Raw genomic sequence first — 26,587 nt, forward strand, 5'->3', positions numbered from 1 at the left:
TGCATTCCTGGCCTTCACAGGGTCTTCTAAGTAAAAGAAAATAGAACACAAAGAGGAGAAGTATCAAATGGTAATAAGTGTTCTGCAAAGACCTAGTGTGGGATATCGGAGAGCATGACCAGGAGGCCAACTTAGGCCACGTGGTCGTGAAAGGCATCCCTAAGGAAGTGATGTATGATGTGCGACTAGCTACAGCAAGGAGTTGACCGTGTGGAGATCATGGAGAAAATATTCATGAAAGAAGAGAAGAGCTAGTTCACGTCTCAAAGGTGGTAATAAAGTTAGTATGTTCAAAGAATAAAAGGAAGGCAGCGTGTGGCTGGGCCGGGGCAGAGAAGAGAGAGGCAGGGACAAGAGGCCGAGGGACGGGGTAGCCGGGTTGTGAGGGCCTTACTAGCCCCGGAGGCATTGGGATGTTATTCCAAGTGTAACACGAAGCCCCTGGAGAGTTTTGAGCAGGTGCAAGCCCTTTACACTTCAGGTGGGTGGAGCTGACTCTCAGGTGCAGGGAGGTGAAGGGAGACCAGAGGGAGCCTTCAGGTGAAAGATGGCCGCGGCTCAGACCAGGCTGGCGGAACCAGAGGTGGAGAGAACGGCGTGGGTTGTGCACGTCGTAAGGCAGGGTCAGCAGCAGAACGTACTGATGAATCGCATGTGGCAGGGGAGGCGAGGGGAAGAAAGGACTCCGTGGTAACTTCTAGATAAGCCTTTTACGTGATAACTGACTGCCGTGCGGAGAATAGACGGATAGGAGCCACAAGGAATGAGTGGAGACCAGATAGAAGCCTCTGACAGCACAGTCCGAGGATGTCACCTGAGATGGCACCAAGTGGACCAAACCAAAAGGTATTGAAGAGGTTGAATCCACAGGGCTTAGTGAGGAAGACTAGGGCCCTGGGGCAGGGGAGTAAGCGGACTAAAAGCAGGTTGTCGAGGATACCTCCTGACTTTTTTGCCTTGGATAACTTGCTGGATCGTGTGGGTGATGCTGGGGCTGTTCAGAGACGTGGGGAGAAGTCGGTCGGGACTGTTCCTGTGGCAACGGTGAGTTGGAAAGGAGAGACCTGCGAGTTGTTCATAGCCCCGATGAGAATGAGCAAGCGAAGGCAGACAGGTGATCCAACAGGAGGTTCAGGGGAGGGAAAATTCGGGCGTGTCCTCGAGCTTCCGGATTTGGATGACTGGGGCAACGTGGGTTCCGTTAATCCAGACCTAAGTATAAGGGAGGATAAATAGGTTTAGACAGAGGGGTGGGATGGGTAGGAGGATAGGGGAAGAAGGTGGGAGAACTGATAATATGTCCAGTTTGTGCATGTTAAGCCTGGGACCTGCGTCATTAGCGCCCAGGAAGTAATCATGTGTACTTGAGTTTAAGCAAGTACTTGGGGTTTTTTTGCACAAAAACCCATCTCCTTTTCACCAAATTAAGTGTGAACTCAGCCTGGCATTTAAGGCCTCTGTGCTCCGATCTTGACTCCATTTTCAGGACTGCTTCCCCCTCACAGGGGCTGCTCCTTTGAGCTGCAGGTTCTTTGCTAAGTGTGCCCCCATTTTTGTTCTTATTTATCTTTTGTAAATTGCAAAAAAAAAAAAAAAAAAAAATTGCAAATCCTATTTCCCAGGCAGACAGTTCTTCCCCTTCCCCCACCTGCCTGTCCAAATCACAACTATTATACAAGGTTTCCCCAAATGCCACTTTCTACCTGTGGACTTTCCTATCTCCTCGTGCTTTCTCCGCCCGTATCATTTGTAAAAATGTTTGTTTGTTTAGAGAGAGAGAGAGAGAGAGAGAGAGAGAGAGAGAGAGAATGAGCAGGGGAGGGGCAGAGAGGAAGAGAGAATCCCGAGCAGGCTCCACACTGTCAGCACAGAACCCAACGAGGGTCTCAAACCCACGAACCGTGAAATCATGACTTGAGCTGAAATCAGGAGTTGGACATTCAGCCACCTGAGCCACCCTGGTGCCCCACCCCCTTGTCATTTTAGTGTGTGTGTGTGTGTGTGTGTGTGTGTGTGTGTGTTTATATATGTTTAAGTTTTATTGTGGAAATTTGCAAACATACCCAAAGTAGAGAGTATAGTACTATGAACCCCCATGTATCAATAGTTATCTAGATTTAGCCATATGTACTTTCTCTTTTCTCCCTATTTTCTTTGCTAAAATACTTTAAAGCAAATTCCAGACATCTTGTTGTTTAACCCTGGACATTCCAGAATGCCTCTCGGAAAACGTGGACATTATCTCACACAACCACGGTGCCACCCTCGTGCCTAAGAAAATTAGCAGTTATCTTTATGTGTCATCAAATGCCTGCTGCATGACTAGAGATCCCCAATTGAATATAGAATTTTGCAGTTCATTTGTCTGAATCAGGATCCGAACAAGATCCACGTTTTTTATTTATTTTTTATTTATTTTTGGGACAGAGAGAGACAGAGCATGAACGGGGGAGGGGCAGAGAGAGAGGGAGACACAGAATCGGAAACAGGCTCCAGGCTCTGAGCCGTCAGCCCAGAGCCCGACGCGGGGCTCGAACTCACGGACCGCGAGATCGTGACCTGGCTGAAGTCGGACGCTTAACCGACTGCGCCACCCAGGCGCCCCCAAACAAGATCCAAATATTACATTTGTGCATTATTTATCTTGTATCTTTTTCAGTCAAAAGCAGAGCCTTTCTTACTTTTTATTCCATGCTCTCGACTTCTTACAGAAACCAAGTCGGTTGTCCTGTAGAATGTCCCACATTCTGTATTTACCTACTTCCTTCTGTGTGGCATCATTGAACTTCTTCCCCTGTCCTGCCTCTTTCTTTTTGTTTTCTCAATTGGATGCTTAAGACACCCCTTGGGCTCCCCTGCTTTTTTGTCCATATTGCATACCTTCTGTGATAGTGTAGGCTCCTTAAAAGGTGAGACCACATCTCCCCCAACTTTCTGCTTTTTCCAAATGAGGTCTAATACATTGCGTATGCTTTAAAAACCTTCAGTGGAATTATTTAGAAAGAGCTTTGATTCCTCTTGTAAAAATGTGAACTGGAGGTATTCTCAACGGGACAAATTTATATTGGGATTACATTGCCAGAGAAATCTCATTGACGTGGGTCACTATTTCCTAATTGGCATTGCAAAACTGGCCACCCAGCGTAAAGTGGCATGTTCTTATATGTGAAGATTCTTACAATTTGGACCATTATAAAACACTTACGTGAAATTTCCAAGTCCCCTCCATTGTCTCTGGGTCCACGTAGAAGTGATTTCAGAGATCACTTGTGTTGTGCATTCGGCATGAAAACCAGGTCACTAATCATTTTTCTGATCAGGAGAATTTAATTTTGCTTAGTAGTCCAGCAATCAAACTGAAAGGCCGACTATAAAAACACTATCACGTGTATCCTTTGTTGCTGATAACTAACTGCAATCCAAGCTTTAAGAACTAAGAGGGAGTAGAAGAAACTTCAAAAGGTTGCATGATAAATGTTTTTGACAATGTGTCAGCTGAACATTAAACAGGATCTTTGTAAATCCTCTCCTTCTAAGTGGTTTAAACGGAAAGTTTTAAACTTCCTCCTTCGTCAGTATTGGCTCCAGATATCACAGTATCTTAGGGTTAAAAAGAAAGAAAGAAAGAAAGAAAGAAAGAAAGAAAGAAAGAAAGAGGAAGATACTTTATCTGGCATATATATTTTCTGTCCCTTCTGTCAATGTGGGAGTGCTGGAAACAGGCTCACCTGAGGATCTCTGCCTCCACGTCTTGGGCATCCTCCTTTCATCGGCTTGGAACATGCCGCCGTTAAACTGGAACGATCGATGACCTTTTGTAACCTGATATGACCATGGACACACAATTATGGAAATGCAAACAAATAAGTGTAATAATAATGCTCTCCAGATGCCAGTTTTGGAGGAAATCTCCTTTCCAGACTGTCTCACAATGAGAACGCTGTGGGTCCTCACATGGACAAAATGTGGTCTTGAACTAGGTAGTACGGAAGGAACGTGCCTGCGTGTGCTCGTGTGTTTGCTTGCACTATCGTGTTTCAGAGAGAAAACACACGTGTAAACCAAGGGCAGTTCCTTGGCACGTGTGTGAGTTTCCTAGGCTGCCGCAGCAAAGTACCCAAGCTCAGGTGACTCGAAACAGCAGGAAGCGATTGTCTCTCAGTTCGGAAGACTAAAGGTCTGAAATCAAAGAGCCAGCAAGGCTATGCTCCTTCCGAAGGCTCTCGGGAAGAATCCTCCCTTGCCTTCTTTTACCTTCTGGTGCTTCCCAGCAGGCTTTGGTGCCCTTGGCTTGTAGCTGCACCGCTCTCCAGCTCCGGAGTGCCACATGGCCAACCTCTTCCCGTGTTTCTCTTCTCGTAAGAGCACCAGGCGTCCTGGATTAAGGGCCCACTCTAATCCAGCTTGACTTCTTTGCACCAAATTACATCTTCATGGCTCTCATTTCCAAATAAGGTCATGTTTTAAGGTTCTGAGGGTTAGGACTTCAGCATATCTTTTTGAGGGGATATAATTCAACCCAGAACATGGAGTAACGCCCTTCTCTTTTGACACCACAGAAACTTCTTTTTCCTCCTGCTTTTTAACTTAAAGACTAAATATCTTAACACCAGACCCAGATCATTTTGAGTCACTGGAGGCTATTGAAGGAAGGTAGCAGTTGGCATAGACAATAACAGGTATTCTAGATAAGATGAGGAAAGGAACAGGGGCACCTGGGTGGCTCAGTCAGTTAAGCCTCTGACTCTTGATTTCGGCTCAGGTCATGATCTCGAGGTTTGTCAGTTTGAGTCCCAAGTTGGGCTTCATTGGACGTTGCAGAGCCTGCTTGGGATTCTCTCTCTCTCTCCCACTCTCTGTACCTCCTCCACTCTCTCTCTTTCTCTCTCTCTCTCAAAATAAATGAATAAACTAAAAAAAAGTTGAAGGAAGGAGCAAAGGCCCACGGGGCAGTGCTGAGTGGGCCTCTTGGTAGCAGGAAGTGGAGGTCGAGAGGCAGAAGAGGCAGGTGCTCAGGCAGTGCAGTTTCCTCCTCCCGAGTCCAGCTGACGTGCGACTGTTTCCTATGACTTTCTAGCTGGAAAGCTTGGGCAACCTGTAGCAGTCTTAGCTGCCTCCCTCTAAAGTGAGGTTTCTCAGAGGGTTATTGTGAAAGGAATGGAGTATTTAGGACTCCTAGCACAGTGCCTGGTGTAGGAGCTAACGTGTTAGTTTGGAGTTCGGAAGCTGAGTGCGATAAGCAAGATGATGGAGGGATGCGGAAGTAAGGTTAACATCGACAGGGTAGGAAATGGTCAGGCACTAATGTTTTGGAGATGGAGAGTGGCATAAAAAAGATAGTCTTTGAGAAAATGTTGTCTCCTAGGGGCACGCAGGGGGTCACAACCAGGAAAAACATGGAATCGTCGTGTACAAAAATGGAGACCGAAAGAAGAGTCGCTTCTAAGAGAAATGGAAGGAACCTGGAAGCTAATGGGGAGGGAGAACTGAAAGAGGGGAGACCCACAGAGGGCTGACGCGTGGAAACCCTGGTGGCCACAAGAGTGCTGTGTCACTGATCAGCAGGATGGCGGGAGGGAAGCCGGTTGAGGAAGAACATCTTGAGTTTGGTCTTAGACTTGATGCGTCTGAGGTGACGGGGAGGCCACCGTGTACGCACATAAGGAACAGTAGGAGAGGTCAACCCGGGGGACGCGTGAGATGTGCGTGGGGGTGAGCTTCAGGACCACCAGTGGGGCAGCCCCTGCCGGGCCCCGGCACACCACCCATGGGGCAGGGAACACTGGTGTCATGGTGTGCACTCAAACTCTAACTCTGAACTCATCCTCTCACTGCCCCCAAACGCTTCCTTCACGATTTCTCTCCTGCACCATGCTCTGATGGCTGTCGTTAGCCTTGGATTGCTGTTGAATCTATGTCGCACGGAAACGTCTTCTTTCCCTTCCTTTCCGTATATTGTAATTCTGTTCTCTTCCCCCTCACCTTAGTTAATGACAGCGCCCAGCCACCCCTGCTGGGGGCCTCGCGGCCATTTTTTGAAGTGCCTTCTCTGTCATACCTGGCACATTTCTTCTGTTTTAATAGAGGAGAAATTCATGGTTCATTGCAAGCGAATTGGGACGAGTGCTACAGGCTCAAGGGATCATGCGTGTGAAGGATCAGCCATTGTAGGAGAGTCGAAATTGAAATGAATGACTTATGGGTGCTCCCTCTTCCCTGGGCTTATGCCAAGGAGGGGTGGTCTGCGAGACTTTGACACTCCTCGCTCTGCCCCTCTCCTCCATGGTCCTGAGCATCCTAGCTGCGGTTCTTGAACCCGATCCTCGATTTCTACCACCTGCAATAGGAGCTTGCTCACGAGTTAGCCTGTCTGGAGTGGCAGAGGGGGCCGGATGTGCTGTGGATTTCCTGAGGACAAAAACGCGGGCTAGTTGAAGAGGAGATATGGGTCAGCTCAGGAGGGTGGCTAGGGAAAGGCTGACGAGGTCCACCGGGAGACACCAGCTCCTTCAGATCATCAAAGTCTCAGGATAACATGATTTCTGTTCCTGGAATCTGTGTTAAGGCCAGGAAACAACTTTTGTAAAGTGTATTAGGACTTTTAGAGGAAATTATGTGGGAATTTTAAAAGACTGAAGACGGGTGAAAGAGAGAGAAGAGAGAATAAGTGACAACTTATTCTCTTATTCTTTGGTGAAGACGCTACTCTTGTTTTTTTAATATGGGTTGCCATCCTTTTGCTTTTCATGTTGAATCAGTAGCCTCCTACGCACCATAGCCATGGCTCATGTCCAAGTGCAATTTCTCGTACGTGTGGTTTGTGGCAACAAGGACTAAAAACTTTCCACCTGAAAGGAATTTTGCCTGATGTGCAGGGTAACATGTGCATGGGGTTAACACCCCCCCAAAGATCTCCTTTCCTTCATACCAATATCACCAGAGGCTGAATTATGAGGGTTAAAAAAAGAAAAAAAAAAAAAGCGCTTGCTTGGAATGTGAAAAAAAAATTAAAAACCTGAACGTAAGCCATAGAGAAAAAAAGTTCCGCTGTTGTGTTTTGAATACATTAGTGGCCTCTGCAGAGACTATGGTTCTGGGTTTCTTTAGATCTATAATATGAACCCATTCTCCATTACTGCAGAATCACTACGAAAAACTTTTTTATGGTTTGTTATTCATCCTGGTACATCTAGATGAAGAAATCACTTTGAGAGAAATCTTGACTGGCGTTCCAGTTGAAGACTTGTTACTTTTGTTAGTAGATTTCGCCTGTCCAAAAAAAAAAATAAAATAAAATAAAATCAGACAGGAGCTATAGTGGCCTCTGTAAATTGCCAGTAAGAGCGCCCAGTAAAAATGTCACTCTGCCATTGCGTCATCCTCCTTCGCTCCAGATTCGTATCTCCCCCTCTGGGAGACACGGCTTCCTGCTGTATGCCGGTGGTTTAAGATGTGCTTTTAAAAAAAAAGTCTGTAGGGGCGCCTGGGTGGCGCAGTCGGTTAAGCGTCCGACTTCAGCCAGGTCACGATCTCGCGGTCCGTGAGTTCGAGCCCCGCGTCGTGCTCTGGGCTGACGGCTCAGAGCCTGGAGCCTGTTTCCGATTCTGTGTCTCCCTCTCTCTCTGCCCCTCCCCCGTTCATGCTCTGTCTCTCTCTGTCCCAAAAATAAATAAACGTTGAAAAAAAATTTTTTTTTCAAAAAATAAAAAAAATAAAAAGTCTGTAAATCTGACCTTACAATAGTGAGATCTTATTGCTTGCGTTTAATTTTCCCTTAGCTTTCACTGAGCAATAGTAGAAAGAAAATCATCTGCAGCTTCTGGGCCAGTCGACACGTCCAAGAAAACGTACTCACGCGCAATATTGTCGGCACCATTTGTAAACTGAGTTGAAGTAAATGCTACGCGAGCAAACGTGGGCATTATTAAAAAGACAGTTAAGGTTTAAATGAGAGTCATCCCTATTTCCCCTTCATAAGTAGTGTCCCCTCCCCGTAGTCACAGTTCAGGTGTCGTTTCCGTTTGGGGGGTAAACCAATCAATGGATGATGGTTGATACCAAGATTTTATAATCCTAATAGATGTTTTATGGCACAAACTTTGAAAGCACCTGACATGTTTTAAATGGAAGAGAGACCATTTCCATTGAAAAATAAACCTGGAATTTTACTGTATGTAAATCATATCTTAATAAAAATACAAAGAAGCCTGCCCTTTCCAGTTATCTTCTCCTGAGGTCAAAATATGAACATCACTCCTTGCTTCCTTAACTTTCCGTTCAGAATACACATGGGGAAATCCTTCTACGTCTCTCCTGCCCACGGAATGCCGAATGAGCCACGTGTCTTCTCTGAAGTAAGAGAGTAAATTCAAGCCTCATGAAAGGGACGTTAGGGTGACTTCATGTTTTTTAAGTAGGAAAAGCTTGAAATTTTTCTAACTTTTTGTTATGGAAACTTTCCAACATACACACAAGTAGGGCGAATAGTATGCAGAACCCCCACCTACCCGTCACCCAGCTCCACCCGTTTTCAACGGGTTGACTTCTTTCGAGCAACATCTTTAGCACAAATACTCTGCTTCTTTGTTCTTGTTGAAACTCCTCAGCGGGGCAGAGCCTGGGGCTAACAAGTTCCTTTCTGCATCCCACCCAGGAGAGGCTCATCCTCTTTCTCATTTCATGGCCACAGACTTAACCCAAAGTCCTCAAAATCAACGACTTTGAGGATCCCAATTTTATATTCATACAGGGCAAAACTTAATCCGTGATTGTTTGGTTTACATATGCTTTATTATTTAAATTTTTTTTTCAACGTTTATTTATTTTGGGGACAGAGAGAGACAGAGCATGAACGGGGGAGGGGCAGAGAGAGAGGGAGACACAGAATCGGAAACAGGCTCCAGGCTCTGAGCCATCAGCCCAGAGCCTGACACGGGGCTCGAACTCACGGACTGCGAGATCGTGACCTGGCTGAAGTCGGACGCTTAACCGACTGCGCCACCCAGGCGCCCAACATATGCTTTAACCCAGTTTCTTTAAATAAAAGAATGCTACTCAAGATTCCCACTTCCCAGAGAACATGTGGAACATGGTCTATGGGACAGAACCAGGGAAAGGGTCCGTGTACCCTTTGCCCCTCACTGTATGGCAGGCTCAGAAAAATGTGCCCGTAGGCCTCGTGGTGATTTGTGAAAAGGCCAGACGTAAGCATTTGGCCAAGACTTGGCAACACAGAATGAGGCAGAATATAAGCATAAAATGCATTAAATTTCAAGTCTGCGAGGACTGGTTTGAAAACTCTTAAAAATCAGGAAGGCATAGTCCTGTAGCATGTGTAACAAAAAGGTAAGAGTCCACTCTGCTGACAGTGTTTTCAGAAGTGACTCAGGAGAAGGGCAGCCTTTTCCTGTTGATTCTGTTTTGAATGGAAAGTAGTTTTCCAAATTTCTCACAACTGAGGTTTTGGTAAAGATGGGGAAGTAGAGAGTTTGAGATTGTATTCTCTAGAGAGAGAGCACAAATATTCTGGGTGATGAGCTGAGGACAAATATGCTTGCCCGGATGGCCTACTGAAAAAGGATCATAAAGTAATAGCTCTCATAGGCCAGAATGGACACCTACCACCGCCCCCACCTGTGGAGCTGGCTAAGAGGTGAGCCAAAGGCCAGGTCAGATATCTGGAAAGACTTCTGGTCATTCATAAGACTCTGCCATATGCCTTGTATGCTGGGACCATTCTGATTATCTATGTATCTGTCTATCTATCTATCTATCTATCTATCATCTATCTATCCAGTCTCTACACCAGTGTGGGCTCAAAGTCATGACCCCAAGATCAAGAGTCACATGCTCTACTGGCCAAGCCCACCAGGCGCCCCAATATCTTTTTACCACTATAGCGCAGTGTTTCTCCCTGCCAATGAATTTTTCCTTCATTAAATAACTTTTTAACCACTTTATAATTGAAATGAACCCTTTTGTTTCATCATTTCATGTTTGTTTAATTGCTTTAGAACTGCAAGAGAAACTGGGTTTTAATAAGACTACACATAATTCCTTAATGCATGGTTTTACAAGTTGAGTGGTTTGCTTTGAATCATGTTTATAATTTTTATGAAAATAGCATTGACTCCATACTCTTTACTCTCCCCCCAAACCAACAGAAAAGCTCTAGGACTAACACAGGTGCCATTCAGCAGGCCCATTAGCTCCCAGCGCGTCTCCTCACCCTGCGAAGTCCACTGATGTGTGTAATCTTTCAGACTTTAATTTGCTCTAATTATTTTCATATTTTAAACAAACAACTCAGATTACTTTATAACGTGCTCCCTTTTAAAGAGTGCGGCATACTCTCGTTGTTCTTGCAAAGCTTATTATGCCATTTACATTTTTCTTCTGCAAAGTGTCATTCTTTGTTCCCAGCGGCCACAAAGCAACCTGAAAATCGGCAAGTGTAACTTCCTACGGCCAGCTGCCTTACATGGCATTTCAAGGCGGGTTTAGTTGGGAGAAAAAAACTGCCTTTTCAGTAGCGATGTAAGTGAACACAGCAGAGCTGAGAGATGAGGAATCATTTTGCAGAATAAACTGTGTAACTGTTCGAGTTGGAGTTTTTTGCTTCAAATTTGTGACCCCATGTTGGACATTCTGTTCTTTCATTATCATGGGCTTTTTTTCAGAAATAAACTCCAAGTTGTGATTTTTTTTGTGTGTGTATGTCAGATCTGAAGGCTTTTGAGTAAAGAAGCCACAACTTGCGAGAATGTTCTTGCTCGTTCCTAGTGAGTAATTGTGGCCACTCTTGCACAGTCCTTGTGTCAGGTTCTGAGGTTGGAACTCTAATGGCCTAATAATTTTTTAGAATATGAGACCGGGAACGGCTGCCAATGTAAACGGCTGTTTTCCTTTCATCTAGTACATTTAACTTTTTTGGAAAGTGGTATATTATTCGGTTACTTTTCAATTTCTGAAACTGATTTTTTAGCAGATAATAAAAGTAATTTCTGGACATAACCGCTTTCTCTGATTAACCTTAAAAAGATCACGTCTTACATCTTTAAACTGTGAGCACGTTTGAAAAGGGGTCCCATTTTGAAAAGCAACTGTAATTTCGCTTCGATTTTGATAACATTGATAAAATATGGCCGACTTGGACTTCCTGCCGCGTGAGGTGTGGAGAACGCATCAGAGCTAATTCTGTTACCTGTCCGGTCAGAAATGCTTTCAGCCACACACCTGGGATACTGGCTTCTCGGCTGCCTCCTGACCCCCGAGTTCTTACCGGCCCCCCTGCCCCCTCTCCCTCTGCCTGCTCTGACGTGTGGCTGGCACCCAGTAGTCAGGTTTGCAAAAGCTTCTTCTACTTTCTTCCCCAAGGAAGTGTGCCGTCTGCACCTGGTCTGAGACCCCTCTCCCCTGCTCAGAACCCCCTCCCAGCGTGACCGGTCCCTTCAGAAGTCCCGCCAGCGCCTTAAACTCAACTTGCAGAAAACCATCCTGCCCCTACCGCCCCGCCTTGCTTCTTGTCCCTTCGGTAGCTCGTGGCGTCGTGTCCTGTGGCCGTTCAGTGTCAAGGCCTTGCGGTATCTCGGAGCCCCCCCCCTTCCCCGGACGCCCCATTCGTGACTCTACCACCCCACCCCCATCCCTGTGCCCGCTGCCCTCTTTCAAGCCCTCGCGTGCCTGGCCGGCGCTTTTGCAGCGGCCTCCTTACCTGACCCCCAGCTTCACCCTGCAGAATGAGTTCCTCACAGTTCAAGGGCAAAGACATTGGGACACGAGCAGCACCAAATGTGGCCGTGGAGCGAGGGAGAAAATTGGCTTCTGGCTTTGGCGTTTGGGAGGGAACCAGGGGCTGTGACGGACACGGACGGAGGAGCATGGTGGGGGCAGCTGGCAGGTGTGATGCGGCATCGAGAGGGCGGAGAGGAGATGGGAGGGGGGAGACACTGCACGTGGCCATGCCCAGGGTCCGCTGGTGGAGGAGGAGGGAGCCGACGCAGGAGGCCGGGAGCAATTTTTTGTGTAAGACAAGAGAGGTGTACATCTCCTTTATTTATTTATTTTTTTGTTCTGTGAAATAAAAAGAAAAACTAAAGGAAAAAATCAAGGGCATGTTGTATTCTTGAATGTGGCAGACACCAGACAATGTATTATCACAAAGAACGGTAATATCATATATGTACATATATGACACGTGTCTAGATATAGGTATTTGGAAGGTATAGTTGTATAGCCTGTATTTCCAGAAACATAATAACCTTTAGTTTAATGTGCTGTATTAAGGACATTTGGAAGCCCTGATGATTGAAGTACATCTCCTCGGGGAGTGTAGTTCAAATATTTATTAGCTCCTTCCTCAAACATGAATCCGGTGTCAGGCGTGTGCCAGGCGTCGAGCTGGCTTGGCATTAGGCCTCCGGACCCGAAGAGGAGAGAGCCCTGAGCGTCCGTCGCTGTCTCGCACAGACCCAGGCCCTGATTCCCTTGAACGCTGGATGGATAAAAGCCCAGAGGCCTCCGTACTTTGCTCTCAGGATGGATACCATCAAGCAGAGCAGGTGGGACAGCATCCAGGCAAAGGAAAAGGAAAGCAGGTACAGAGGGAGAAAGAGGCAGCGCCCGTAGCCAAATGTATAGGACTGGAAATGAGTCCGTGTTTTAACCTGCCAGTCCGGTTTCCTTCGTACTGGCCACAGAGACCCCAGCGGGCCGTTTAACCTCACGGAGCCTCAATTCTGCGTTCTCTGAGGAACGTGAAGGAATACCTGCTGTCCGGGATTGCGGTGAGGGCTAAAAATAAAACCCACGGAGTCAGTGACAGTCCCTGTTGTTATTGACACTGAGGCGTCATGGGGCTCAGCCTGGCCAGGGCCAGAAGACCCAGATCCCCGAGCGCCATGCTCAGGAGCGTGAGCTGTTTCTCGGGGATGCTGGAGTATTGTGGAAGCATTTCAGCGGGGGGACTGACATAATTAGATTTCGGCTTAAGAAGATCACTCCGACAGCAGGCTGAGAGTGAATGGGAGAGCAGGAGACACTGGGAACAGAAAAACGTGCCAGCATTCTTCCTAATACAGTGGTCATTACTCTCCCCAGTTATGCGAGAAGCGAAGCTGACAAGATCCTATTTATTGGTAGCTACCAAAGGAAAAAGAAATGCCACTTGATCAACCAACTTAGGAACAATTGCATTCAGAGACCACAGCCACAGAATTATGAACAAGAATCGTTTCAAGCTCATTGGCAGACGTGGCTGAATGGTGAATTTAATAGTCAAGTATAACATCAAAGAGCCCCCAAAGCTTTTCGCCTCACCCTCCAACCATTTCACTTTTTAAGCTAGAGGTTCTTGGCCTGGGGTTCATCCGTGGATGGGCTTCAGGCAGTATGTGGACTTCCTGAAATCAGAGGCAAAATCATAAGTGTACTTTTTCCATGTTGCGGAGTGAGCACATAACATGCTTCAGATGCTGATTGGCTGCGTCTAGAACCCCAGAAAAGGTGAAGAACCACTGCGTATATCGGTATATAGAAAAGACTGGCATTGCACTGAAGGAATTCTTTATTTTTATTTTTGTTAATGTTTATTTTTTTTTCAACGTTTTTTTTTTTTTTTTATTTATTTTTGGGACAGAGAGAGACAGAGCATGAACTGGGGAGGGGCAGAGAGAGAGGGAGACACAGCATCGGAAACAGGCTCCAGGCTCCGAGCCATCAGCCCAGAGCCTGACGCGGGGCTCGAACTCACGGAGCGCGAGATCGTGACCTGGCTGAAGTCGGCCGCTCAACCGACTGCGCCACCCAGGCGCCCCTGTTTATTTATTTTTGAGAGAGAGACAGAGCATGAGCAGGGGAGAGGCAGAAAGAGACGGTGACACAGAATCTGAAGCAGGCTCCAGGCTCTGAGCTGTCAGCCCAGAGCCCGACGCGGGGCTCGAACTCACAGACCGCGAGATCATGACCTGAGCTGAAGTCTGACGCTTAACCGACTGAGCCAGCCAGGCACCCCGCGTTGGAAGAATTCTTAATGGACACCGACTTAGACATTCTCCCTGGACTTCAGACTCTGACATCAAGCTGCAACCCAGCGTCTTTGCTTGGATGTGTAGTGGGCGTTCCTGACTTAACGTATCCTAGGTTCCCCCATCCCTCCCTTAGCTTCCCCAACTGCATTCCTCTACCTGCTCCACCCAGAATCCTGGGGGGCTTTTTACTTTCATGCTATGCATCCACCCCTTGGGGCTGTCACTCTGTCTTCAAATATATCAGGGATCCGACGCGTCCCTCACCCCCAGCTGCTACCAGCACCACCCTGGTCCAGTTCCGCATCACCCTTCCCCAGTATGTTTCAGTGGCCTCTCCCCGGCCTCCCTGCTCCTGCCCTCATCCTTCTTCCAACTATTCTTCGCAGCAGCCAAAGCAGCACTTGCCCACAGCCCTGCGATAGCTTTCCTTCTACCTCTGAAGAAAATCTGCAGTTCTTCGCTGCCCCCTGAGGCTCTGTGTGACCTGATGCAACTGGGCACCTGTGACATCCCTGACATTGTGGCTCCCCCTGTGCTCACTCTCCACACTGGCTCTTGGAGTTCCCTCAAACATGCCGCACCAGGGCCTTTGCACATACAGTATCCCCAGCTTGGCAGTCTTTTCCTGCAGATAGTCATATGACTTGCTCTCCTCCTTCAGGTCTTTGCTCACGTTTTCTTGGGCCATCTGCAACATCTTCGGAGTCAGTCATCTTCTCGGTTAAGCATTTGACTCTTGATGTCGGCTCAGGTCATGATCTCGCGGTTGGTGGGATTGAGCCCCACTTTGGGCTGTGCGCTGATGGTGCGGAACCTGCTTGGGATTCTCTCTCTCCCTCTCTCTGACGCTCCCCTGCTCTCTCCCACTCGCTCTCTCTCAAAATAAATAAATATCTTTAAAAATCGCAACATCTTTCCCAGCCCCACTCCAGAATATCCTCCTACCCCTGCTTTATTTCTCTTCTGCACTTATCACTGATATATTATACGTATTGTATCCTTATTGTCTTACCCCCCAACATAATATAAGCTTCATGAGAGGGATTTTTTTTTTGGTCTGTTTTCTTTTACTGTTCTATTGAGAATACCTATCACAGTTCTTGACATATAACAGAAGGTCAGTTGTCTTCGCTGAATGAATTTTATTTTAAGACCTTTTTTGGCATCTTTGCAATTACTAGGCCATGTGTTTTGCTCACCGTAACTTTTATATATTATATCCATAATTATGGCATATTGTTTGAATGTGTTCTGTTTCTTCTCTAATTCACCTCTTTACTTAAAATAGTCATTGATGCAATGACGATTACTCATCTTATGGTTTCTAAATTCCCCATGTTAACCTGAATTCTGTTTCCATCAGCCACTTGGCAACTGAAAGGGTTCCTCTCTGAACACTTCTGACAGGTTCCGCGAATTCCACACCATCCTTAATGACTTAAAAAAAGAAATTCCTTGGGGCACGTGGGTGGCTCCGTCGGCTAAGTGTTCGACTTCGGCTCGGGTCATGATCTCACAGTTCGTGAGTTCCAGCCCCACGTCGGGCTCTGTGCTGACAGCCCAGAGCCTGGAGCCTGCTTCGGATTCTGTCTCCCTCTCTCTGCCCCTCTCCTATCACACTGTGTCTCTCTATCTCAAAAATAAGTAAAAAATTAACTGTTAAAAAAAAAAAAGAAATTCCTTGGAGGTTACTATTAGTATCATTTGGAAGACCATCACGTTGGTCCAACATTACTGTTCCTAGATGTCACCATACTTTTCAGAGCTCAGCGTTCCTTGAAGGTGTACTGGTAGAGCCACTTTAATTAGCAATAGCTTTAAGCTTTATTGCACGCTTTGGTTCTATGCTGGGAATGTAAGAGCCATTTTTATTAAATGAATTGGCACCTGCTAATGTGTCTGTTTTGTTTTCTTTTTTTAATGTTTATTTATTTTTGACAGAGAGAGAGAGACAGAGCATGAGCGGGGGAGGGGCAGAGAGAGAGGGAGACACAGAATCTGAAGCAGGCTCTAGGCTCCGAGCTGTCAGCACAGAGACTGACGCGGGGCTTGAAGTCACGGACTGTGAGATCATGACCTGAGCCGAAGTCGCACGCTCAACCGACCGAGCCACCCAGGCGTCCCTAATGTGTCTGTTTTATGTTTGGAGCTTGTTATACCAGTGATTCCTAAAGCAAAAACTACCTGGGCGTGACATTAAAAGTCTGGTTTTGTTTGCCCGAACTCTGTGGAACAACAGTAATGGACTAGAGCCGAGACCTTTTTGATGCCAATTCGGCTGGTAAAACTTCTTTTCAAGGATGCTCATTTTTAATGTTTATGTGTTTATCTTACGTTGTTTCAGGCTTTGCAAGACGAACTAGAAAACCGCTCTAACCAAGTGCGATGTGCAGAGAAAAAACTACAACACAAGGAACTGGAGTCACAGGAACAGGTACTCTCCTACTTCTGCTTGGCTGGTTGGCTTCCTAACTTTCTCCGGGTCTGGGAGCTCATCTACTTCCTGTGTCCGCTGGGATGCTTTGGCTGCAGGTAACCGAGTGCCCCACCCCTAGTTGGCATAAACAGCTTAGGGACTGTTTACCTCACAAGACCGGAAGTCTGCGGGTAGGGCCGGGCTTTGCTTCTCTGCCATTCTCATGGCTCTACCTCCTATGGTGGCTTCATCCCCAAAGCAATCCAAGATGGCTACAGCCACTGCCGTCATCCCACGTAGACCTAGCGACGTCCAGAGGCAGAAAGGGACTGTCTGTTTCCAGGGAGGCCTTCTGAAGAGGAAGACGACCTTTCCCAGAAGCAGCCCCCGACACACATACCTCCCTTCACGTCTCATTGGCCAGAACCGGTCACGTGCTCGGTCTGGCAAGTCCAATCCCTGGCAAGAGAACTAAGGGAACCCAAACTGGCCTAGACCCATCAGGATCCATCTGCTGGCCAGGGACTAGGAGAGGAAGGATAACCTGGACCGGGAAGGGGGGAGTGTGCAGCTGACCGTGTCTGCCATGTCATCATACTGATGTAAGTGGACATTATCGTACTCTCACAAATCAGGTTTTCTTTTGAACTTGACTTTTCTCCCTCTTTCCATTATGTTAATGAAATAAATCTAATATAACCACAGTATTCTGGCTATGACAATAGCTAATGACCTATTCTGTTTTCAAATGACAGGATTATTTTCATCCAATTCTTCTGGTTGTAGTGAATTTGTCTTTGTGGCAATTTTGACGGTTTAAACTAAAAAGTCAACGACATATCGCGGCGCCTGGGTGGCTCAGTCGGTTAAGCGTCCGACTCTTGATTTTGGCTCAGGTCATGATCTCACGGGTCGTGAGAAGGAGCCCCACGTTGGGCTCTGTGCTGACAGTGCGGAGCCTGCTTGGGATTCTCTATCTCTGCCACTACCACCCCCCCACCCCCGCACAAAAATAAATAAACACTTTAAAAAAGTCAATAATGTATCGATAGAGATCACAAGTCTTAATGAAACCTTTGATAAATGCGTTGTCCTCAGCCATCAGGTATAGGATTGCTAACATTCTTCTAAGTGCCACCAGCCATTATGCACAGAAACTGCTGTAGGTATTGACAGATCTTGTCACTTTGGTTGTCTCGTAGAAACGTTAGGTTTAGAGAATTGAACTTTTTTCATCTTTGCAGATGTTTACAAACAGGATCGAAGATAGTGGTTTGCCCAAAATGGCAAATGTAAGCATCTAATAGATGCTGAATATTAATAACTTGGTGAACTGACTTGACCTCCTGTAACTCCTTCCTACTCTGTAGTATATGTCCTGTGTAACATACATACCACGTATATATGCGTGTATCATGTATTATACAATGTGCGTAAATATATATGGATACACGTGGATATATATGATTTGCAGAAAGTCTATTCTGTCAATAACAGGACTATAACACAGGGCAATTCTAGGGTGACAAATTTAATAGTAACTATACGTTTTCAGAGGCCTGTAAGATGACAGACACCGTCCCAGAAACATTACACATATTAGTTCATTGGGCATAATAGCCATATCAGACCAGTATTTTCATCCCCGTTTCACAGACGGCACACTAAAACCCCGAGAGGGTGAGCAACTCGTCCAAGCTCATACAGCTAGTGAACAGTCGAGGTGGGTTCAAACCCAGATTTATCAGAATTCCGAACCTTGCTCCCTTTTAGTTAATAAAAAGGCTGCACAGCAGTCACATACGGCTCCAGACACCTGGCACAGTAGCCAGTGCCCTTGACCCTCCGTGGGCAGAGAACAGACTTGGCACAGACGAAAAGGCCTCCTCAGACGGCGCTTGTGCAGTGGAGTGTTCCGGGTGGGGCCGGTGTGGGTCTACTTGTCACTGAAGAGCAGCTGAGCTCACCCTCTGTCCAGGACACTCGTCACTAGAAGCCCGGCTGCTTAAAAGGCGGAAATGGTGCTCCCTCCTGGGCTTCTCCGACTTGCGATAAAATATGACTTAAGGTAAAACTTTGTTGACATCACTGTAACTCATGGCAAAACTTCACACAGAAAATTCCATAATATATCGAGAGTGGGGAAATTAAGAAATCCCCGATGAACAATAGGGAAGGATTCAGGAACCATTTTCAGTCTTTTTTTATTGACTCCTTTTTGATCATCAAAGTTGCTTTCATCTTTGCAGTGACAATAGCTTTTTAGACTATTTCTTGCACTAACTCCTGATATCTTCTGTGAGGGCTACAGTTTACCAAAGAAATGTCAGGAAATACCCATGGGGAAAACTGAATATTTCATAATCTCTGCAGCCATAAAAAAGTTGAGTTCTTTCCACAAGATCCTAGGGTGTAGCTGGAATTAAATGCCAACTGTTTCAACGAAACCGGAGAGCAAATAATGACGAATTAAGTTCTGTTCATCTAGATTTCACTTAATGTAACTTTTGTTTTATCCAGATTTGACCTTTGTCCCCTTTCAGTCTGTAACACTAATGGGAGTTGTCGAAAATAATTAGAAGTATTGCCGTGGACGTCTTGTAGGGTTTGCTCCTGTATGAGCTGACTGAGGGTATTTCGGATGTCGAAATTGTTGTGTATGATTTTCCTTTATGCATCTGTCAGAACAACTGTAGTAACAGTAGCCAGCCTGACATCAGCCTATCAAATAATCAAAACAGCTTCTTGGAAATTTTCTTCTCTTTCTTTTCAACCAAATATTATTATCCCGATACTAGTTGCTCAAAGAATCAAAATTGAAACTGGCAGAATTACAAAGGACAATTTCCTGGGCTTCCTTTTTTAACTTGCTTTGCTTAAAAAAAGTTTAAACTGTTTCTGCTTTTCATTTAAGAAAAATTCCTGTGTTTTGAGTCTAGAAAAACAAAAACTGAATGAGGCATTTTGAAAGTTATGTTTTTAATTAAAAACAAAAAGCTGCTTCGCATCAGGTCTTGCTGGGTGGTACGATTTTGCTGCCCCGCACTGCCCCCCTCCGCAACTTGCCTGGGTGCTATCGCCTCTCTCCTCACCCTGGGCAGGTCGGTCGGCGGAGTGACCAAACGAGGCTTGCTCATCCGTAGTTCTGGGGGGTTCATTTGCTCCTGGTGCACATTCAATGTAACTCACATAAAATTAGAAAATAGTAATTTTCTAAGTCAGCCGTGTAGAAGCATTCTTCCTATAATCCATAAATAACAAGGCAATTTAAAAAGCATCATCATTTTTATCCATGCCAGGAGTTAATAATTTCTCATTCTAGATTAGATCCGAGCAAGAATCCCATAATGGCAACAAGGAAGGGTGGCTCAGAGCTCTGAGCGAACTTCCTCATGGTTTAAGGAAACTGAGTTGTCAAGAAGAGTGACTTCCCTGACATGTTAGTGACGGCCCCAGGGTAGGACTGCTCCCACCTGTGTGTTAGACGGGCTGCTCACTCCTGGGATGATATTATCCATTATATTGAGCACGATGTAAAATGAGTAAGTGCCACGTATCACTTAGGTTCAGGTATGTGTAAAACCAAATCTCATTTTTGGAAGCAAATGATATTTCACTATTTGCAGTGAGACTAATTTGCTAGCCTGAGCCAAGATTGTTCAGTCTGAGAAGTTACAGAAAAGAGAGGGAAGAAAAGAAATAGTCTAACATTTTACTTAGCATTTTTGACACCGTACAAAGTATACATTTATCACAAAGGCACTAAACAATGTCAGATAATAACATACATGGGACAAGATGCCTCCTTTGAACCTAGTAGCTTACGTTTTGAAAGTCTGAGTAGCTTAGATTACATTGGTCACTGAGTTTCTCAGAAGCTTATCTTAAATAAATTAGTGAGGGAAAAAACAATACCTTCGAGATCTAATAAATAAAATAGATGCTGTGCATGTTGCTTGCAGGGTCATACTTTTTTTTTTTTTTTTTTTTTGGCACATTTCTTTCTTTTGACAGAATGTATTGTGCTGGATAGTGATAGGTACTAAGGAGAAACAAAGATGAGTAAGTTATGGTTCTTGTCCTCAAGGAGTTTATAGTCGTGTAGAGCAGAGGACATATGTGGAAAATGGACTCCAGACATGGAATTTAAAGGAGGTTCTTTTTCTTCTAAATGGCACAAAGGCTCAGAATCACAAGATGTAGAAAGAACACGCATTGGTACTGCTGTCCACAAGGAAGGGGGGAGATCTTTAGCTGGTAAAAAGTTAGGGTCCACCTCCCCGGCTGGGCTCACAGCTTACAGGCGGGCAGTGGTTTCGGGATCCTGTGGCCTTCAAGGGAACCAGGTCCTTGCTGAGAGGTCAGGGAGGAAGCAGTGTCTCTGCCCCCTTCTCATGGAGCCCCTGGGCCCCTACCTCGTCTTGTTGCCTGGGACTGCCCCTAGAGAGCCCCCCCTGGTTTTATGGCTAGCGTTTTGGGGCAGCCAACTGGTTTAGCTCTTAGTCTTGTCTGGTGTGTCACAAGTAACCCATAAGTGGTCTTAAAACATGTAGGGAAGGCGGGGGCGCCCGGGTGGCTCAGTCAGTTAAGCATCCAACTTCGACTCGGGTCATGATCATGCTTGAAGCCCCATCAGGCTCTGTGCTGACAGCTGAGAACCTGGAGCCTTTTTGAGATTCTGCATCTCCCTCTCTTTCTGCCCCTCCTCCGCTCACACTCTGTGTCTCTCCGTCTCAACCTACTGAATGGGAAAAGGTATGCAAATGGTCTGTCCTCTAATGGCTAACATCCAAAGTATATAAAGAATTTACACAACTCAACACCAAAACCCCCCAAGCAATCTGATTAAAAAATGGGCAGAGGACCTGAATAGACATTTTTCCAAAGAAGACACACAGATGGCCCTCAGACACATGAGAAGATGTTCAACATCACTCATCACCGAGGAAATGCAAATCAAAACCACAACGAGATATCACCTTATACCTCCAAGAATGGCTGAAATCAAAAAGACAAGAAATAACAAGTGTTGGCGAGGTTGTGGAAAAAAAGGAATTCTCATGCTGGTGGGAATCTAAGTTGGTACAACCACTGTGGAAGACAGTGTGGAGGTTCCTCAAAAAATTAAAAAATGACACACCATATGATGCAATAATTCCACTACTGGGTATTTACCCAAAGAAAACAAAAACACTGATTCAAAAAGATATATGCTTCTGTTTTTATTGCAGTATTATTTACAATACCCAAGATATGGAAGCAACCTCAGTGTCCATCAATGGAAGAATGGATAAGGAAAATGTGGCATACATATGTATGAGAGAGAGAGAGAGGAGAGAGAGAGAGAGGGTGTGTGTCAGGGAGAGGAAATAACAAATTCTCTCTCTATACATGTATACACATGGTGGAATATTACACAGCCCTAAAAAGGAATAAGATCATGCATTTGCAACAATATGGATGGACCTAAAGTGCCAAGTGAGATGAGTCAGACTGAGAAAGTCAATTACCATATGATTTCACTCCTGTGGATTCTAAAACAAACAAACAAACAAACAAACAAACAAGCTAAATGAATAAACAAACAAAAAGCAGGATCAAACCTATAAATACAGAGAACAAACCAATGTTTTGGCAGAAGGAAGGGGGGGACGGAGGGATGGGCAAAATGGGTAAAGGGGAGTGGGAGGTGCAGGCTTCCAGCTATGGAATGAATGTCATGTGAATAAAGGCACAGCATAAAGAATATAGTAAATGATACTATGATAAAGCTGTACGGTAACAGGTGGTACCTACACTTGTGAAGAACATAGCATAATGTTTACGTTTGTCGAATCGCTATGTTGTACACCTGGAACTATTCCCTGACGTTGTGTGTCAGCTATATGCAGATTAAAAAATGGAAAAATTATTTAAAAGTACAAAAACAAATGAAATAATCGAATATATTTATATTATACGTATGAATTACATCATGTATAATATATAGTGTATTGTATATAATCCATATTACTTATATAATCCGGTCACACTTAACATTTCAATCACAGCTTTGTAGCAGCCCACTTTAAGGTTGAGGCACATCAATTAATTTAAGAGAAAACCTAGACAAGACAGTCTTAGATAATCGTGTGTGTTTGGGGAGGGAGCAGAGGTTGTCCCAGAGATCTCTACCAAGACAGGGAGGGGGGGAAAAGGAGAGGCTTCAAGGACAAGTACGATCCAGTGGAATCCTACTTGTGGATCCAGTGTATCAGAGACAAGAACTCTACTGGTTCTTGTCACTCCTGGTCATGTGCTCTTGAGCCAATCACTTAAACTTTCTGGATATCGGCTTCTCAAAAGGTCGGTAATAATACCTTCCCACAGGGGCGATATGAACATCAACATAAGATAATGGATAACAAGTACTTCAAAACTCTAAAACATAATGCAGATGAAATGTGTGTCACTTTAGTTAGCCATAGAGTACAAGGGGACACATGAGCTTAAGGCATGAACAGGAAGGAAAGACTTTGGGAACAGAATGAGGGAAGACATGAGGCAAAAGAGGCTCAGAAGGTTCAGGAGAGAGCAAATAATGTCTTGGTCAGAGGGTAGCATCAGTGAAGGGGAAAAAAACCCCACAAAGTTAGCTTCGTTCATTTCATCCATTGGAAAAAAGAACAAACCTCTGTTATTATCTGTTCTTTACCAAGCACTATGCTATGTGTTAGGAACGTTGGTGGCCAATCTTGGATGCCGGGCTAAGGAGTTCAGTCGGTCAGAGAGCAGTTGTCAGCCATTGAGGATTTTTGTCCTTTCACTGGGTAGTCTTATATGATTGCATTGATACTTTAGAAAGATTAATCTGGCGGCAGCAGATGAGATTGGAACAAAAGATGAATTCAGAGGGTATCGCACTAAAATTCGCATCACGAGACAAGAGAAATCAGGAGAGCTTGAACTGGATATTATTAAAGGGAGCAGAAAGAAAGAGTAGATGTGAAGACTTGCTTGAAATTCACAGAACGCAAAGACTGAGAGGGCAAAAGAAAGAATAATACCAAGGTTTTTCATTGATAAGCTCATGTATTGTCCACTAGATGTTGAGTCTGAGAGGCTAGCAGTGGGATGTTCACTTGGGGACGTGTACTTGAAAATCTGAACTACAACATGAGAGAGAGCCCAGGTTGAAAATCTGCATCTAGGGGCGCCTGGGTGGCGCAGTCGGTTAAGCGTCCGACTTCAGCCAGGTCACGATCTCGCGGTCCGTGAGTTTGAGCCCCGCGTCAGGCTCTGGGCTGATGGCTCAGAGCCTGGAGCCTGTTTCCGATTCTGTGTCTCCCTCTCTCTCTGCCCCTCCCCCGTTCATGCTCTGTCTCTCTCTGTCCCAAAAATAAAATAAAAACGTTGAAAAGAAAAAAAAAAATTAAAAAAAAAAAAAAAAAGAAAAAAAAGAAAATCTGCATCTAGAACTCGAGAAAGGAATGCCTACATGTCTGAATCCTCTTGGTGGGGGGGGGGGGGGTAGCAAAGCCCACAGGATGCGGGTGTTACTGAGAGGGAAGGGCAGAGAGATGGATAGGACGCCCATGGGCAGATGCATGGACAAGAAAAAGTATGGAAGATACAAAGAGGATTTTGAAGGAATGAATGGTCAGGGAGATAAGAGCACAGGTGGAAGAATTTAGTGTCATGAAAACCAAAGAGAGTTTCCCGCTAGACGTTAAGCTCCTTGAGGGTAATGGCCCTATCTAACATCTCTGGACACCCACTAGTGCTTGTCCTTAAACTGAATTGTAAACCCTTTGGTGCCCTGAGTCTCATCCTCAAAACGCCTTTGCCCACATTCCATGTCCTTCTTTCTTCTGTGCTCTTTTGACACTTTCTGTGAAACTCTATTAAAGGTTTTCCCATCAAACCCCCTTAGTAGATGGTAGGCCCCCGAGCTGGGACTGTATGTCACATTCACCCTTGTATGTCAGCATCCAGCCCAGTGCTGGGCCCACGTAGTATTCGGTGAATTCATGGAAGGAAGACAGAAAAGAGGGAGACAGTATTGGCAGCATCACCTGCCTCAGGGAGTGTCAGAATGAAGAGTTCCAAAAGCCACCGAACTTGGGTAGTGATTCCAAATCTTTTGCATTGCACCCCCAAACATATGCTAAGTAGATGCTTTCTAAACATGTTCTTGTCTAGGCTTCTATTTGAATAAATATTCTTTTATAATTGTCATCTGGGGTGAGTGGGATCATTGAGCGTTCTCCTGGCTTATCTGTGGCCCTCAGAAGGGGTCGTACGTTGGGAAAAACCAAGAGAAGGCACAATGCCAGCACCCCACCCTTACAGCCCACCTTTCCTCTTTTTTTTTTCTTGTTAATTTTTTCCAGCCTTATTGAGGTATAATTGACAAATGAGATTGTGTATATTTAAAATGCACAACATGACAGTTTGATACACGTGGTGAAACGATTGCCACAAGTAAATCAATTCACACTTCCAGGACCTCGCATAGTTACCCATCTGTGTGTGTGTGTGTGTGTGTGTGTGTGTGTGTGTGTGTGTGGTACGTGTGCCTAAGATCTACTCTCCTGGCAAATTTCATTATTCTTCTGATGAAAGCCTTTCATTTCTGTTTTCCATAATGGATTTTTTAAACTTGCCAGTCTTATTAACGGTAGTCACCCCACTGTGCAGAAGGTTCCAGAACTATCTTATAACTGCACGTCTCCACCCTTTACCCAGCTTCTCCACGTCTCCCCCACTCTCCAGCCCCTCACAGCCCCCATCCCACTCTGTTTCCGTGAGTCCGCCTTTTTTCCATTCTTTGTTTTAAAGCCACAGAGGGGTGAGGCCGTCTGAGTTCTCTTAGCCTAATGCCCTCCGGGTTCATCCATGTTGTCGCAGACACCTTGCAGCCCACCTTTCCGCTCTTCTCTGAACCAGGCTCGATTTTCCTTGCAAGACTGTCTGTCTGAAGACGCCCTCAGAAAGCCAAAGCACGAAGGATGCCAACAAAGTCCCTTATTTTCTCTACAGACAAACGTAGCACTCTGCAGGTTCACTCCAAGGTTCCTGGGTTTAAGAATAAAATCGGATCCTTTAGGATCAGTGGTTTTGGGGTGATGTGAGGCATCTCTGAAAGTGCCTAACCTCCTTCGGTAATGTTTCCACCATTACAACTATTACCATTTGCATTCCCAAAGAATCTATTGGCCTCCCACAAAGCCCAGTGATCTACCTGGGAGTAGCATGGATATTAGGAGAAGCGGCATCAATATATTTAAAGGCTTCATTGGGTAGCACTGCTTATCTTTAAACCACCTCAGTCATCATCAAGAGGAACTAACAGATCTATAGAGTAACAGGCAGCCTTACAGAAGAAGACGCTGTGTAGACAGAAAATCAATTAAGCAATAATCATGACAATTGTTAAAAGGAAGAATTGGTCTTTTGCAGATTTCCAAGCCTTTCATTTCTGTTTTCCATAATGGATTTTTTAAACTTTCCAGTCTTAGCTGCTGTTGGCTAACTCATCTGCAGTGAAATCTATTTAAAAAGTACTAACAGCCCAAAACTATGTTTTATCCCAAAGCACATTATGAAAACAGGAATAATAATTGCAACAGAAATATAATTCAAAGACTTTTATTGACTTTTCATGTTTAATGGTTATTATTCTGGCTTGTTTCGAGTAATTTTAATAACCACAGTTTATTTACAAAATTCAGACTAATTCTTTTGTTCCCATGCCAACAAAATACATTTGTTCCCAGACAGCTGGTATGATGCATCCTTCTAAAATTTGTGTTGTTATGAGGGACAGAACCACATTTAATTTTGGCTGCATCTTGTTCTCAATGAGAGTTTGTTTGAATACTTGCCTCTGTTTTCTGAAAAACACTTGAAGCACAGTGTCAAGGACATGCGTATTTTCATTAAAATAGACATCTCCTCAAAATATTCCTTATAAATCAGTTATCGTAGTAGGTTTTAGCGGCAAAGCAAGTCAACACTTGTACCCAAAACCTCTGCGACAAACTATGCACCATGATCACAACACCGTTTTTTTAAAAAGCCGCCTCTCTGGGATGACTGTGCTCCGTGTTTCCTCATTGCTTTCTTGAGATTCCCTTTGTTTTTAACTTCGCTGGGCTGGTTG

The 26,587-nt window shown here is 45.1% G+C and overlaps 1 protein-coding gene across 8 annotated transcripts in view; it reads left to right on the top strand.

Moving 5' to 3' along the window:
* CEP112 (centrosomal protein 112) overlaps window positions 1-26,587 on the top strand; it is a 418,049-nt gene that overhangs the window by 356,924 nt on the left and 34,538 nt on the right. For all 8 annotated transcript variants that reach the window (XM_030296738.1, XM_030296742.1, XM_030296741.1 and 5 more), the window contains one exon: window positions 16,372-16,461. In XM_030296738.1, coding sequence (XP_030152598.1) covers window positions 16,372-16,461 — 90 coding nt within the window. The remainder of the gene's footprint in view (window positions 1-16,371; window positions 16,462-26,587) is intronic.

Source organism: Lynx canadensis, chromosome E1, assembly GCF_007474595.2.
Source record: "Lynx canadensis isolate LIC74 chromosome E1, mLynCan4.pri.v2, whole genome shotgun sequence".
NCBI classification, from domain to species: Eukaryota; Metazoa; Chordata; class Mammalia; order Carnivora; family Felidae; genus Lynx; species Lynx canadensis.